Source organism: Anopheles darlingi, chromosome 3, assembly GCF_943734745.1.
Source record: "Anopheles darlingi chromosome 3, idAnoDarlMG_H_01, whole genome shotgun sequence".
NCBI lineage: Eukaryota > Metazoa > Arthropoda > Insecta > Diptera > Culicidae > Anopheles > Anopheles darlingi.
In genome coordinates, this window is record NC_064875.1 from 67,538,468 (window position 1) to 67,552,918 (window position 14,451).

The 14,451-nt window shown below is 45.3% G+C and overlaps 2 protein-coding genes across 2 annotated transcripts in view; one reads left to right on the plus strand and one right to left on the minus strand.

The window, feature by feature from the left end:
- Nucleotides 1–5,310, minus strand: part of LOC125954816 (glutamate decarboxylase) — an 18,625-nt gene extending 13,315 nt beyond the window's left edge. The window contains exons 1-2 of the mRNA XM_049685431.1: nucleotides 4,890–5,310; nucleotides 4,707–4,807 (exon numbers count right to left, since the gene is read on the minus strand). Of these exons, the coding sequence (XP_049541388.1) occupies nucleotides 4,707–4,770 (64 nt within the window). The 5' untranslated portion in view covers nucleotides 4,771–4,807; nucleotides 4,890–5,310. The remainder of the gene's footprint in view (nucleotides 1–4,706; nucleotides 4,808–4,889) is intronic.
- Nucleotides 5,311–8,329: 3,019 nt separating this feature from the next.
- On the plus strand, nucleotides 8,330–13,882 carry LOC125954856 (uncharacterized). Its single transcript, XM_049685497.1, has 4 exons — nucleotides 8,330–8,433; nucleotides 9,447–9,742; nucleotides 10,829–10,956; nucleotides 12,061–13,882. Exons 1-4 carry the CDS (start codon nucleotides 8,428–8,430, stop codon nucleotides 12,333–12,335), a joined length of 705 nt encoding a protein of 234 aa, XP_049541454.1. The 5' UTR covers nucleotides 8,330–8,427; the 3' UTR covers nucleotides 12,336–13,882.
- Nucleotides 13,883–14,451: the final 569 nt, after the last annotated feature.

Here is a 14,451-nt window from a genome sequence, read left to right on the forward strand (position 1 = left end):
ATTCATCTCAGCCCGGCTTTAGAAACTATTTCAAAAATCCTCAATTAGCAATTATTCTCGCAAACCTCCGCACGAAGCGACCGCCATCACGACCATTTGATGCACTGGCTCAATGTTTTTCCATTGAATCCCCCTCACTAACGTCTATATTCCTTTAGCATTCGGTTTGCAGCATGCTGGCAGACCAACCCCGGCAAGTAGATTGTTTTTCCGGTCCCTCCGCAGCTTCCTGCTGTGTGAGGTCGAGTGTAGGGATTTAATGCAACAGCCCGTAAGGGCGTACGGAGTGTCGGGAATTTTAATATTAAAGTAAGGGAACGCCGACGAGCATGGCCCCCTCTCGTACGGTCGCGCGACCCTTCGATGGCATTACGATGCTATTTACTTCCCCATTTTCGTCCATCAACGCTAAACACCGCGATGGGACGTCGTGCCAGAGCTGTTGCGAGGCGGTATTTCATTGGAACAATTAGCGTTGATATCGTTTTAATTAAGGAATCTTGGTAGCACACTCATGTGTAAGAGTTAAACAGACGAACCAGAGCGACGTACGTCTTCAAAAACCCCGATCGAACTGGGGCTACTCTCCCTTCGTTGTTGCAAACCATAGAGAGCCATCCCCCACGGGACCCATCACCCCATGAGATAAAAAATGAACAGTATTGACAGGTAATACCCCGGGTCTTCTCTAGGGGACAGCCCAGGGACATCATCGTGAATGGTGAAAAACGATTTTTATAGACTCCCAACCCAGCCGAACGCACGACCAGACAACCACAATCCTCCGGTGGAATGATCAGCCCCCTTTGGCCGCAGAGTGGTCTCCCAATCTCCCTCTCTCTCTTCGTTCCTTCCTAGCCAGCCAGCCAATCTATCTATCCATCATTGGCCTAATCCTTGGGCGAATGAATAGGAAATTGATTTTCTCCCTCCTTGGCACGCAAAGACAACCGAAGAAGAGGATTTCGATGCCATGGCAAGTGGAGCGAACGGACGAACGAACGAAGGCCGGGCCGCGATAACCTTTCCTTCTGTTCGGTGACCCGTGAAGCGAGCAGAAATGGCAACGAAGAAGCACCAGGAATTCGCTTTGTTCGCTGGACCCAACCACCTTTTGCCGGAGGCCGGCGATCCATAAGGAAGGATCATGCCACCGTTTTTGGCCGTTATCATAACTTACAAGATAGGAGAATGAATATGATAAATCTATTTGCCTTCTTTTTTTACTTTCCTTACCCTATTGTTTGGTATTTGAGGTAGCGACATTCTGGGCGGCGCAAGATAGTTAAACAGATCCAAAAAGAAGCCAAAAGTTGTGCGCCTCTTTTGAGCCTTTACCATGTTTGATAATGCGACCGGAGAACTTATACGTGAGCGTCTTAAGGGTCTACTGTGCTCCGAAAGATTCCCAGCGTTTGTCCACTCGATAACGTCAAAACGGAGCGCAAAGATACCTCTCGCATGTCAGAACCAGATAGCGCTTAGTAATTCTTGGATCAAAAGCCTCTGTGCATTCTAGTCCCAAGTTTATCTTCCGTGCATCTCAAGATTATGACGAGCTATACAGATGTTACGATGCGTGGCGATGCGCCTTGCCGGTGACAGCAGCTCATAGCGCCGGCACCGGACCTGCACCATCGCGCGGTGCCAAATCGTTTGTCAAGCTGGCCACCAGAAGCCGCCCTTCGCGACCGTGTGCGTACGATGCGCACGAGTGGCTTTCAATTACAAGGTCTGCAACTAACGATCCGTTAAAGTGTAGATAATCGGGTTTGCATCGGTAGCTAAATATTTGCGTCTCCTTTCACACCGCCGTCTTCCGGTTTCCGGGCGCTTCCGTGTCCTGTTTGGCAGTAGCGACAAGGACAGTGTGTGTTTAGTTGGTTTTACCCTCATCGTGGGGTGCAGCGTCTGCATAACACCCGGTTCGCCGAGAAAAGGGCCCCGAAATTTAATAAACGAACACACATTCCCGGCATTCCGTTGCGCTATTTCGGGATGCTACGAGGAGGGGTTACTTTGTGAAAATCGTGACTTTACGTGAAACCCTTATGAAAACTGCTTTAAACCGCCTCTCGCAAGGTACCATTTTCCAAAAGCCGTGGCCACACGGGGCGAAAACTCTAGCGCAAACGAAAAAATTAATGCCAAAACGTTTACGCTTGCCGTTTACATGCTGTCAAACGATTATTGGTCCGTGGAGCGTAAAACCTAGCGTAAAAGCTTTTTGCAAACGGTAGGGCTCACAATATGTTCTTTTTGTGGTTTACATCGACAGTGAGTGATCATTGCTAGTGTATTCAATCCTTTTCTTCAAAAAAACGATTTTAATTTCCTCAACCCGGCCATGTAAACATATCGAAGCGCAAAAGTTTTGGCATTAATTTTTTCGTTTGCGCTAGAGTTTTCGCCCCGTGTGGCCACGGCTAAAGAAATACGTTTAAATATTGTGAGATAAATGCTGAACCGAAGAAAAGAGACGGGAAATTGATTCAAGGCGCTGCCAGCAACGCGAAGGCATCCCTTCGCCGGACTATCATCGTGACGTGCCATATCTCCCTCATTCTCTGTCGGCCGCTTTCCTGTTTCCATCCCTGGCCACCCTATCGGCGGCAAAAGTGCTGGCAAACAAACATTTTAATATCACAAAACATATTGTGCGAGTGTGTGCAGCACACGCGCCTCTCGGCTGCCGGCTGCCTTCGTCTGCCGATGATGAATGAGGAAGTAACACTTGTGACACCATGGTCATGGCAGACCCTTCGCTTGGTAAGGATAGCCTTTTGGCTGATATGTCTGCGACTGGCCTGTTTGGTCGCTTTTTTCTAGCAAGTGATTCTGGGTTGTGATTGAAGTCGTTAAACACAGCCGAATGCGGGAAAGGATTTTGCATGCGTCAGACAACCGTGGTTCTATCGGTACTGTACTGTCTGCTGTGATTTTGCTAGGTGTTTTCTTTGTTTTCGTAAAATAGCGCAGGATCATAAAGTGTCCTACAGAGTGGCAGTCATTCTTATGCTTTTAGATGGATCTTCGCAAGCATTCTTTTCAGCGAACACACAAAAAGGGTAAGTTATGCATTAGCACGAGATGTTTCTAAAACAATGGAGAGCTATTGAAGAAAACATAAAGGACTAAGAATGTACGGAGATACATATCTGAACAGAGTATCAAACCAGCAGCAAACGCAAAAGTTAAGAAGCCTTTGGCCAGAGCATTGTCTCGTAGCAATGGTAATTCTTTTGCGTTTGTTAGGCATTTCTTAAAATGTTTTAAACTACATAATCCAACACTGGAGCATAATTATGTTCTTCTCATCGATTTATCATTTTTATATTGAAAACGATACTCTCTGCTTTCAAAAATGGATTGATCCAAACCGCACTTTCCCGTCGGTAACGAACACCTGCTCTATTGTGTCGCAAACAGCCAAATGATTTCTTATTGATTCATCATGAGAGACTTCAATAGCATTCTGTATGGGATTGTGTTCCGATGTGAATTATGCATTGGTATGTAAAGACTTAAAGACCTAACTTTGCTATTCCTTCATATTTATATTTACATATTTATTTTGTAGGTATGAGCAAATTAAATTGTGTTAATTCAAAAGTAAAATTATGAATTTTACATATGAACAAAACAAGAGCAATAGAAAATTTACAAACAATGTTTAACCATTTATCTCGAATTGGTATATCTAGAAACAGTGGAGTGTTATTTAATCATATACTGTATACTGTAAGAAAATCGTCTTTACTATTCTTTCAAACATTCTTTCAAAATTCTTTTATCGCCAAACTGAATATTCTTAAGCACGATGGTGAAATTGCAGGATCTACCAACGCTGGAAAAAACGCTCCATCCTTTTGCATAAATTTTGATGTCCAATATATGCTCCAGCCATTGGTTACACATGCGCATTCGTCCCAGCACGTTCAAATTCTGCCCATAACAGTTACGTAACAAGAACCTCCGAGGCAAGCACCCGAAAATTGTCAACATCTTGCACGGGGTTCAATTTAGGTCAACAAGAAAGAAAAAAACTCAGAGAATGGTCTCTGACGTCAACGACATTATTAGCCCGATCTCTAACCAGCTATTCTAGGAGCCCAACATCCGAAGGTTCTTGCCACGATGCTTCCATCGCTTTTGTGGGTTTTCTGGTAAAAGGCGACATAGTACGATCGATTGTATCTACCCCCTTTTCCTAAAAGCTCCACCAGGCTCTTCAGGCCCGGTCCTTACGGCGCATGAACACATGACTGCTGCTCACAAGAACCTGCGCAACGTACGCTCCCCACTGGTACGGAGGTCGCTCCGGAGGCCCACACCATCCATTCCCATTCCAATGGCGCGCTTGGCGCTTTACAAATGGTGTGGTTTGTCGTAACCAATTCTGACCTAATGAAGGTCATCAAAGCGGAATGGGAGACGCTACTGCAGGACATTAAAATAAATTAAAGAAACCATACCAAGGGTCGGAGTTTTATGGGAGGTTATTAGTCAGCTTAAGCGCATCTATCGGGTGATAGTGATTAACGTTACGGAAACGTGTTGAAGAAAAAAAAAAAAACGGAAAACGGAACCAAAAGAGGAAGAACTTATCGTCCTGCATGAAGTAGGCATTGAAACAAGCTCACTTGGATCCATGTCCTTGTCTTGTTATGTAATGGGGCGTTACGTAAGGCTCATATGATACCTACCTTTTGCCGTAAGCTTCGCCGTTTTGTCGGACAGCTTGTATTTGTCCACGTTTATCGACGTCATTGTGACCTCTCTGTGTGTGTCTGTCCTGGCCGTAGAGCTAGCGAAAAAGGAGAATAGAAGAAATACATCGGGTTATAGACTATGAAAACAGTCGACAAGTCACAAGTATCTATCCTTACCTTATCAATGAGCTGTTCTCAGCAGGTATGGTGTTATGGCAGAACGTGTGAGTTAGGATAGCGTTTGTCTCGACAAAGATTCGCCCTGGTAGTTATCCACTAGCAGCACTTGCTCGTATGCTCGCTTATATAACAGTCCTCTGGTAACACTGACTCCGTATCCTGTAGTACTTGGGACACTCTTCTCAACCTTTTGCACGTTGCAGCAAAAGAACGGAGTTGATGAAATTGAACTACGGAGTAAATCCGTCTCACAAGGAACCTTGGGACACTCACGCGACACACGCACACGTTCTGCACTTACACACACACGCACGTTCCGGCCGACGGTACGGGGGAGAACACTCTGATACGCTCAAGGCTCCAGGCACCGACCACTGTCCGTACTGTCCGACGTTCTTACGAGCTGTGATAGCTGGGCAGCGTTCTACGACCGACAGAACGTTGCTACCCAGGATTCGATTCCAAGCCACTGCCCGTTCACAAGCATTCCGAAGCATGCTTCGGTCCGCTGGTCGTCGGTTCGGCCATCCTGGGGACCAGCATCCCATCGAGGCGCTGGCTCTGGTCTTTCCACCCTTCAGCGTAAACTCTTGCTTACGTCATCATTTGGTAAAGGACACGCGAAGGTTGAGCAGTCCTTGCTTCCTCCCGGGACACCGAGCCCGATCCAGCAGTGAACCGATTTTCCATCCTACGCTGCCATCGCCGCCATCATGGTTTGGGGCGGAGCCAACCATAGTATGCGTGGCGCACACGAAAATCGACTCCCAACGACTGACTTCCTAGTTCTGGTTCGGGCCTGGGGAAAATTGAATATTTTATGTATTATCCTCCCTGCTGGTGGTGGATTGTGGAGAATTTGTGTGGGATTTGGGAAATGGCTTTCCTCAGGACGGTCACAGGACGTAGGGGGGAAGGTAGAAGGTGCTACGACGCTTCAGGTTGACATACACATAGCGTTCAACATTCCAATGCATCACACTGACACGACACACAGTATAGCGTGTCACCTCGCATACAGCTCCCGGGCAGTTCTAAAGTGGAAAAACACGTTACAGCACAGCCAAGGGAATGGCGTGCGTTGGAAAAGGAAGGTAGGAAGGATCTGACAGCTTTTCACACCCCCTACAGGACGTGCAGGTGTTTCTGGCACCGCATCCAGGGGGAATCCACAAGGGATTTGCTGACAAAACGAAGCGAAAAGAACTGACAGAAGTGGCCTCGCCGCTGTTTCTGCTGCTGCTGGTGGTGGTGATTTGTTTGCAAAAAAAAGACGGCGCGAGCAGCGAACCAACAAATTCGTCCATTTTCTTATGCAAAAGCTTTTGTTCCGGTGGTTCCGCGCTGTGCTATTCTGACCACAGCCAACCAATTTGTAATGGGGTTTCTGGCCGCTTTTTCTGTTGTTTTTAGTTGAGGAAATAATTTGCTACATTCTCTTCCGCCGCACCCACCGCTGCTGCTGCCGCTGCTGTTTGTTGATTGTTGTTTGAGTTCATCAAGAGCATGATGATGACGTCAGTTGTGAATAGGAGAATGGTTCTGAAATCTTTTTGGTGGCTGATGATTGGATTGCAAAGCGAAACGGGATGCGGCTGTGGGTTTCTATTATTTGCAAACTGCAAACTGTAGAAGTAGCTGCAGTTTTCAAAGCAAAGCATTCTACACGCGCCGTCCCATGAAGAACAACCACCATTGATTAAACCGCTAATGAATTTCTCATTAGTCTAATTGAAAAAATTATTTCCTCTGCTGATAATGATGATGAGTCCTTAATTTATCCGGGATGGGTCGAGCTGTCCTCATTTCAGTGTGGCATGCGCACAAAATCCTATTGGTCTCTCGCGATGTTGATATTTCGAAAATAATATTCGGTCGAAACTTCTGTGCTACGTTTTCTACGAATACACTCATTTGAAAATGATGAAAATAAAGCCTTAAGAAAATTTTACATCAAATTCAATAAATGTTATCCAAATACTGCTTTTGAGCTTAACGAAACTAACTTTTCCGACATTTTTTCTTAACAGACCATTTGCTTCTGAAAAGCCGATAGAGACAAGATAATTGTTCTTCAAACCAATTTTATCATTGGTTGCCAAAACCAACCTGTCAAATCGTTTCCGACTTTTTGTCCTTAATAATAACGCCGCTCGGATCAAATAGTGAAGTACACTGCATGAACTTGCTGACCTTTCGTTAGAACGACAAAGACGGAAATCATTTAGAATATTGATCGCAGCAAACCAAACAATTATTAATTACTGCTATTAAAGAACAATTAAAGCATTATAATTGGTTTTTTAAATAAATCCTTCAAAAAACCTTCAATAACACGACACACAGCGATTGTCGAGTATAAAGCACCGTTTAAATTAGCATACTAATGTTCCATTAGCGTCACGAGCGCACCATACAGCCAACGGGCGTCTCCACTTCCTGGTACAGTTTGAACCAACGACCTGTAAGTGCCTCATAAATATCTGCACAAACACCACAACCGTCGACAGATGGGCTAGTGGAGTGGAGCTTTTAAAACGAATGTTGCTCGAATGTTCTGCAGCGACAAGCATCGCTTACGTAACTTCCTCTGGCCACTAGTAGTCCGTGCCGGGTCCGGGGAAACCAGGACCTCGCTTCGGAAACGGTGTTGTAAATCGGAATGCACCGGTGACGCAAATGTGCAATAATTGCATTAGTAAGTAATGACGATAGCGTCGGTACCGGTTGGTGGCCAACCTTAATGGATGGCAAATCGATGCCAATTGTGCCAGCGATTACCATTCCATTTCACACATTGTATGCTGTTGGTACAGGAAAAACGGAAACGTCTGAAAGTAGTTGAGATGTTTATAGCAGCGCTGCCTCCCCGGTGATGTCATGGAATACAATTTAATAAAAGTAATTTCGATTAAACCATACACTTATGTACTTTATACATCGAAGTAGATATTAGGTACACTTGAACAAATGAACTCTTATACGTTCGAGCCGCCCCGTAAGCCGACGGATTAAACCAATTAAGCCGCTAAGTGGATCATATTCACGCGCGTGTAAGCCGCTGATAAACATTGTGCTAGGTAAGGGTGCGGCAACCGCCCTCCGAAAGCTTCGTCCCGAACACTCATGATAAGCAAGCTCCTGTCGACGGCATACCACGGCGCGAACATAGCTTGGCACGGAGTTACCAATGGAGTGTGCCATATGGCTCTAATACCTGCGACCTCTGCCTTCTGTCCCACCGTATCGCTATCATCGTCGATTGGCTATCATGAATTTGGTATGTGATATTGAAAGTACGCCACCATACGGCACATTTGTCTTATCAACAGGCGTGATAGAAGCCGTACCGGAGACGAGATAATCTCGTTCGTTTGTACCACGATAGGCAGTACAAAAACCGACCTCAACCGCGAGCGCCACGACCAGTGCCCAAACGGTGGAAGGATTGCAAGGAAGCAGAGAAAACGAGCGAATCATTTCGCAGATTCGAGAATTTCATAAGTTCTTTGGCTGTTCCCACGAATGCAAAAACATGAAAGTAAGTTCAGTACGCTGTGTGTGTGTAGTGTAGTATACCGTTTAAAAGCGATTCTACATAGCCCGAAGGCTACGTTATGAAGTGTACAGTGTCAAAGTGCAGCAAACACAAAGCAGATCAGAAGGAGGGCAAATGACTTCGTCCCTTAACTCGTAGCAGGCATCGAGACCATCTGAAACGAAGCTTCAGGTCAAAGTTGAGGAGAAAAGCAGGCTATGCCGGACAGGAGAAGAGCAGGCGTTGCTGTTGTGTACACAGCAGCCCTACTCGATACAATTGAGGTTATGAGACCTTTGCAGATCGGACGTAACCAGCTCGCCAGGTTCAGATTGTCTTTTTGATGTCGATATAAAACTTGCAAAGGAGAACTCGGTACAGCATGTTGCTTAAACTTTCATATTGTCTGGTGAAATAGAATAGATAATCAGCTCAATATTGTGTCAGATTCGAAAACAATGCCTTAATCAACCTTTGTGAGACTGAGGAAGAGTCTGGATAAAGACTCGGCATCTTTGAAGACAAACACAAAAAACGGTGCCATCGCACTGGTACATTATTGGTGTTTGTCTTCTAGTTTTCTATTAGATGACTTTGTAGATCAAAATACAATCAAACCCCATGTTCCATCCCGGTGCTATTCGTTACGCCATTGGACCACGAAAAACAAATATCATGATAGGGTTATGGTCAGCTGAACATTGGATTTGTTCGCTCTCTACATTGATACGTTTTATTCCTGCTCATAACTTCCACCCAAATGATTATGAACTTTTATTACAAACTAGTATCCCAAACTATCTTTCATCCCAAATCCTTCTTCACCCAAGTTCGTTAGAGTAGATTCCCATCTTTATTCGCCTGCTGGTAGGTCGAAAGAACGAAGACGAGCTTCAGTACATAAGCAATCCCCCGTCAACAGTCGCTCGGTTAATTGAATTAAATTATCCACGCCCAACGGAACCGTGTGCTGATGATGGTTCGTGTGCTTTGCTCTATTTCCCCTCCATCGGCAGCAACCGAGAGCCGGTCGTATCGTCCCGGGATTGGAGATCCTGCTGCTGGTGGTGGCAATGGTGACGTTGCTGCTCGCAGTCACCATTCCAGCGACGCATGCTCGCAGGACAACCCTTACGGCGCAGGACACAACCAGGAAGCCCAGCACCACGACCACCCTCACCACCCCCGACTCACGACCATCAAAACCAGGACACGGCTCGGGGCAGCATCCACCGGATGAGACTAAAACGGATGGTAACGCCGGAACGAGCGTAGTTGTGCACTGGAAGCTGACCTGTGAACAGCTCTGCAGGTGAGTCTCGAGGGAGCGAAGACAGAGTGTGTCATGTGGACAGTGGTCGTCCCGTGGTGTGGAGTAAAGGATCCCGGGCAGAAAGCTAAAGTTTTTCGATATGTTAACCACCCTCTTCCCGTTATGTGTCTGTGTGTTAATCCTGGACTATAGTGGCAGGGCTTCTGCGCTTCGAGGTGTATGAGGAAGTGTGTCTGATTTCTGCACTGAGATAGCCAAATGAGATGACCACGCAATAGAAGCAGTTTCCTCTTTGTGTGTTGATGGGAAAAGTTTGGAAAAATCGTTCTCGCTTCGTAGCTTTCACAGCCCTTATCACGTCGTGTGCGGGCGTTTCGTGGCATCGTGTTGGGTGGAAAAGTGGAATTTTAATGAGCCATCGTGATAAGCTGCGTCCACTGTCGATCATAACGACACTTTGCTGAGTGACAGAAAGTCAAACGAATCATATTAGCGCCACAGCGCATGAGAATGATTGATGGGATCGTGTGAGACTTTAACGAGGGTTATCTGAAGGTGCGGGGATTGATAGATAGATTGAATCTGTGTGTACCAAATTGGTACCCTTTTTCTTGATTATGGAATCTTGATTGATAGTTCGAATAGTAAAAGAGTCGTTTTCATTTTTTCTTTTTTATGCTTTTGCTTCGCTTTTCAACCGGACAACCGAAGAGCTTTATTGCGTTCTTGTTTCGTGTCAGTCTTGAACAACGCCAACGCAGCTGGTCGGTTTGTCTGTCGGTTTATTATTCCTCCTGGTGTTATCATCGATATAAAGCCACAAACAATCGATACTGCTATCAATAGCAATAAGCAGTAGCTACCAGCATCGTAAACACTATACACACACGATGCTACCGAGCGGGCTGGCTTCCCAAAACAGACCGGGATATGATCCCGTCTATTTATGACACCTTCACCACCGGTGGCCATGACTGTTCGCTTTCCAATTCCTTAAATATTTTATCTGTGCCCGCGTGAGATATAAAGGGTGTATAGAAATTCCTCAGTGTCATCTCTTGAAGGTCACCAATCTTAACTAAACCACTCGTTTTCTCCTTTAACTCGTCCTGAAACCCGATCTAGTGCGGGACTTTGTGGTCCCAGCTGCGGGGCGTCATGGTTGCGTCCCACAACTACCGAACCCAATCCACTGCCGCTGGATGATGCAACACTCGACGAAGTTTGTCCAACGCTCTGTGCCAACGATCTGGGTAAGTCAACTCTTCAATGCATTCCCGGTTTTCTATAGCCTTCTCCTTTGCCCACCATTGCGATCGTACGGCTCGGGAGCAAAAGGTCATATCTGTCATGACGTCGTTTCCAATCCTAAACCTAATAAATCATCACAAACATTCCATCACAACTAGATCGGTCGATCGGCTGATATCTCAAGATAATGCTGGTCTAGCAGTAGCAGCAGATTTGGACTTGCCGGCGTGAACTTTAGAACGGTGGTTTAAGTCAGATTGCTCAACGAGTGGCAACATGCCGCAATATCTTAATCCCCCTGATTTGTTGTGGCTCAAATAGCGATTAAGCAGTATTATTTCGCACCACTTAGCACGTGCTTTGTGAGTCCGTGAGCTACGTCAGACGCTTTTGACTAATCCGTTAGGTAGTGCAACCAGAAATGCTAGTGATGCTATCATGTGTGGCGTAAAAAAGGGCTTGGCCCTGATATGGTTTAGGTAGAGCGGTGAACTTATCCCAGATAAGATTTTTCTCTCTTCTTTTTACTTTCTCTTTCATTTACTTTTTGGGCAAACCTTTGATCCGCAGTAATAAAACATTATTTTCAAATCGTTTGCCCAACGAATGGAGACGCGTTATCATCCTCGCATGATGGAGACGCATTATTAGGCACAACCAAATGACTCATCATAAAGTGCATAAATAAATTGCATTTAAAAAATGAACAATATGTATTAGCAATCATCGTTTAATCTACTCAATATTATACATTATACCACCAAAAACCATTATACCACTGCATGTGCAATACACCTTGCAATTAAGCTAAAAAACACACAAAACGTTATCATCGTTTTTGAACGAAGAAAATGATCCATTTGAGATTCGGCATACGTTTTGGCTCATCCCGTCGGCACTTGGCGTTAAAGTCCTTACGAGATCTATTTGACAAGATGCCTACTAGATAAGTAGGAGATATTTGGTTCCAGAGTACATCTTTGTTTGCGATAATTTCAAAGCATTCAATTCCAAATAGCAATTTCAATTTAAAAAAATATCTAAATTATATACACTTATTCCAACATAGTTTAACCGCCATTCCCCCTTCTTGTCCCACCCGACAGGTGTCTCCAAGTGCAAATGCAAAAGCCACAAACTGCGCGGTCACAGCAACCACGATCTCGTCTGTGTTGCGTTCTGTTCGGCGGCCAACCTGCAACTCAACGGTTGCAGTAGCTGCGACGGATCGGACGCACCGTCAACCGCGAGCGAACCAGTGCGCAATGCGATGGAGGCTATCCAGACCACGACACCGAACTGGGATGAGCTGTGTTCCGTTTTCTGCAAAATGGGAGACGGCGGAACACTTTGCAATTGTGATCTGCCACCATTCTTCTAGATCCACGCGTCGATTTAACCTATGATTTCCTTCCATTCATCGCTCTGTGTGTGTCTGGGTGCGAGCGCGCGTGAATCTGCAAATAGAAACACCAAACACACCGACTTCAATTCCGTTAATTCTTCTTTTGCGGCAGTGGTTATGGGGGAAAAGAGGTGTCCAAATGGTCACCCGAACAGTGCACGAAGAGGTGGGTTGTTTGACGATGCACATTTCATCACAACATATCAGGAGTGGGCAAAGGCCGGCCGATGACCGGTCGGTCGGTCTGTTGCATCCTCTCTTACCGTGAAAATCACTCAGTTCCTTCCGTTGGTATTCTTCAGAGCGAGAGAGCGAGGTTAGAAGAAGAAAAAGAAGAAGAAGAAGAAGAAGAAAAAGAAGGAAGGTTTAGCTGAACAACATTCAAACAAAAAATGACAAATATCACTCAAAGGGGCTTCCAGGTGGCAGGGGATGTTAGAGAGAAAAAAAGAAGTAGTTGCCGATGCAGCGTATGTTAGATGACGCCCCAGATTGAATCGGTTACGACGTCGCAAACGTCGCAATCCAATTCCTGAGGTTGAGGAGGTTCGAGCGAGTAGCGACTAGTAATGTAGTGTTTGCACAAGTTCTCAGTTCTAGCGTAACGTCTTGGTCTAGTTTAGAATTGTTGCGTTCCTCGATTATAATCCCGTCAAGCGGCCTGAGGGGGTATTTCCTCCCCAGTGCCACGGTGACAAGAAAATTAAACTAAGAAAACTCCTACTCCGGATCGGCCGGGATCCCATCCTCGACTGATAAGGGCGTAGGACGTTGACTACCCTTCCGCGTGTCAATTTGTTTAGGATTAATTCTCTTACGAAACCTACGTTTCTGTGCGGTGGAAGCGCATCTTACCGAGACGCGCGCAGCAGAAGAACTGAGTAATGGAGTGCGAGTATGTTTGTGCGTTACTGTGCGTGTGTGAAAGAATGTACGAGTTGTGCGTGTGTGTATGCACACGCGAGTGACTAGTTTCCTGACCGTTTTCAACGCAGATAAGTTTCTCCTTGCCTCTAGAAACCATCCATTCCCAAAGATCCCTTTTCCAATCCTTCCCTTATGCTACCCCTGAATTCAGGAGGGAGATGTCCAACTAAAGTGAAGTATGTTAAATACTTCAAACCACATCATACCACATCATTCATGATCATGCATTTGAAACAAAGACACGACAAGAACGAGCCAAGCGGCTACACGAACCATCATTATTCATTCATTCATTCAGACATCATCTCCACACAGGTGGACACTTCATTATTAGAATGAGGACGCCATCGCCATTTGGCACATAATGGGGCAGAGGAGAAGGTGTAAAATTTCTTTCGAAATTCGAATTGCAATCCTATAAAACAAATTGCAAAACGCTGTGAAAGACAATAAATCCCAAATAAATACAAATTTGGAACAATACCCTCGAGTGGGGTGAGGAGTAACGGGCGAGGTGGTAGGATTAAACAAAAAAAAAACAAACAAACAAAACAAACATGCGCTAAACTATCCTAACCAGCTAATGAACAGAACAATGTAACCAAATACACAAGACCCATTAACGACGGTATCTATAAATGTTGTCTATCAAATTGTGTCTATATAGAGCAGGGGAAACTGTAAGAAAGGGACTCCGCAATACTCACGGAGCCAAATACACTGTCCGGTGTGAGATGCAGCCGGGGAAGCTGCACAGATGATGCAGTACCAGTGCGTGCCACCCAACGTTCTCATCAGAAGCTATACACATTATGTACATGTTTGAATGTTTGGATGTTTCGTACGTATTGCGCCGAGTGCCGATTTCGCTCAACTGCTTTGTGGTTGTAAGGGTTGCATGTTGGTGGTACATGCTTGCTGCTAGCAAGATTGTAAAACGCGCTATAGCGCTACCAGTGTGTCTAATAAAGAAAAATTGTTGTGAGAAATGTCCTATGTAGCGTGTAATGTTTGTCAAAATACTCCGATTAACTTAATGAGTCTCATCCTAAACAACATGATTATTTGATGTAGAAATTACGGTTTCAATTTTTTTGTGCCGTTCACGTCCGTTGCATGAGTGTAACGGATTTTCCAATTTTCAAATATGAGCTTTCAAATGTGA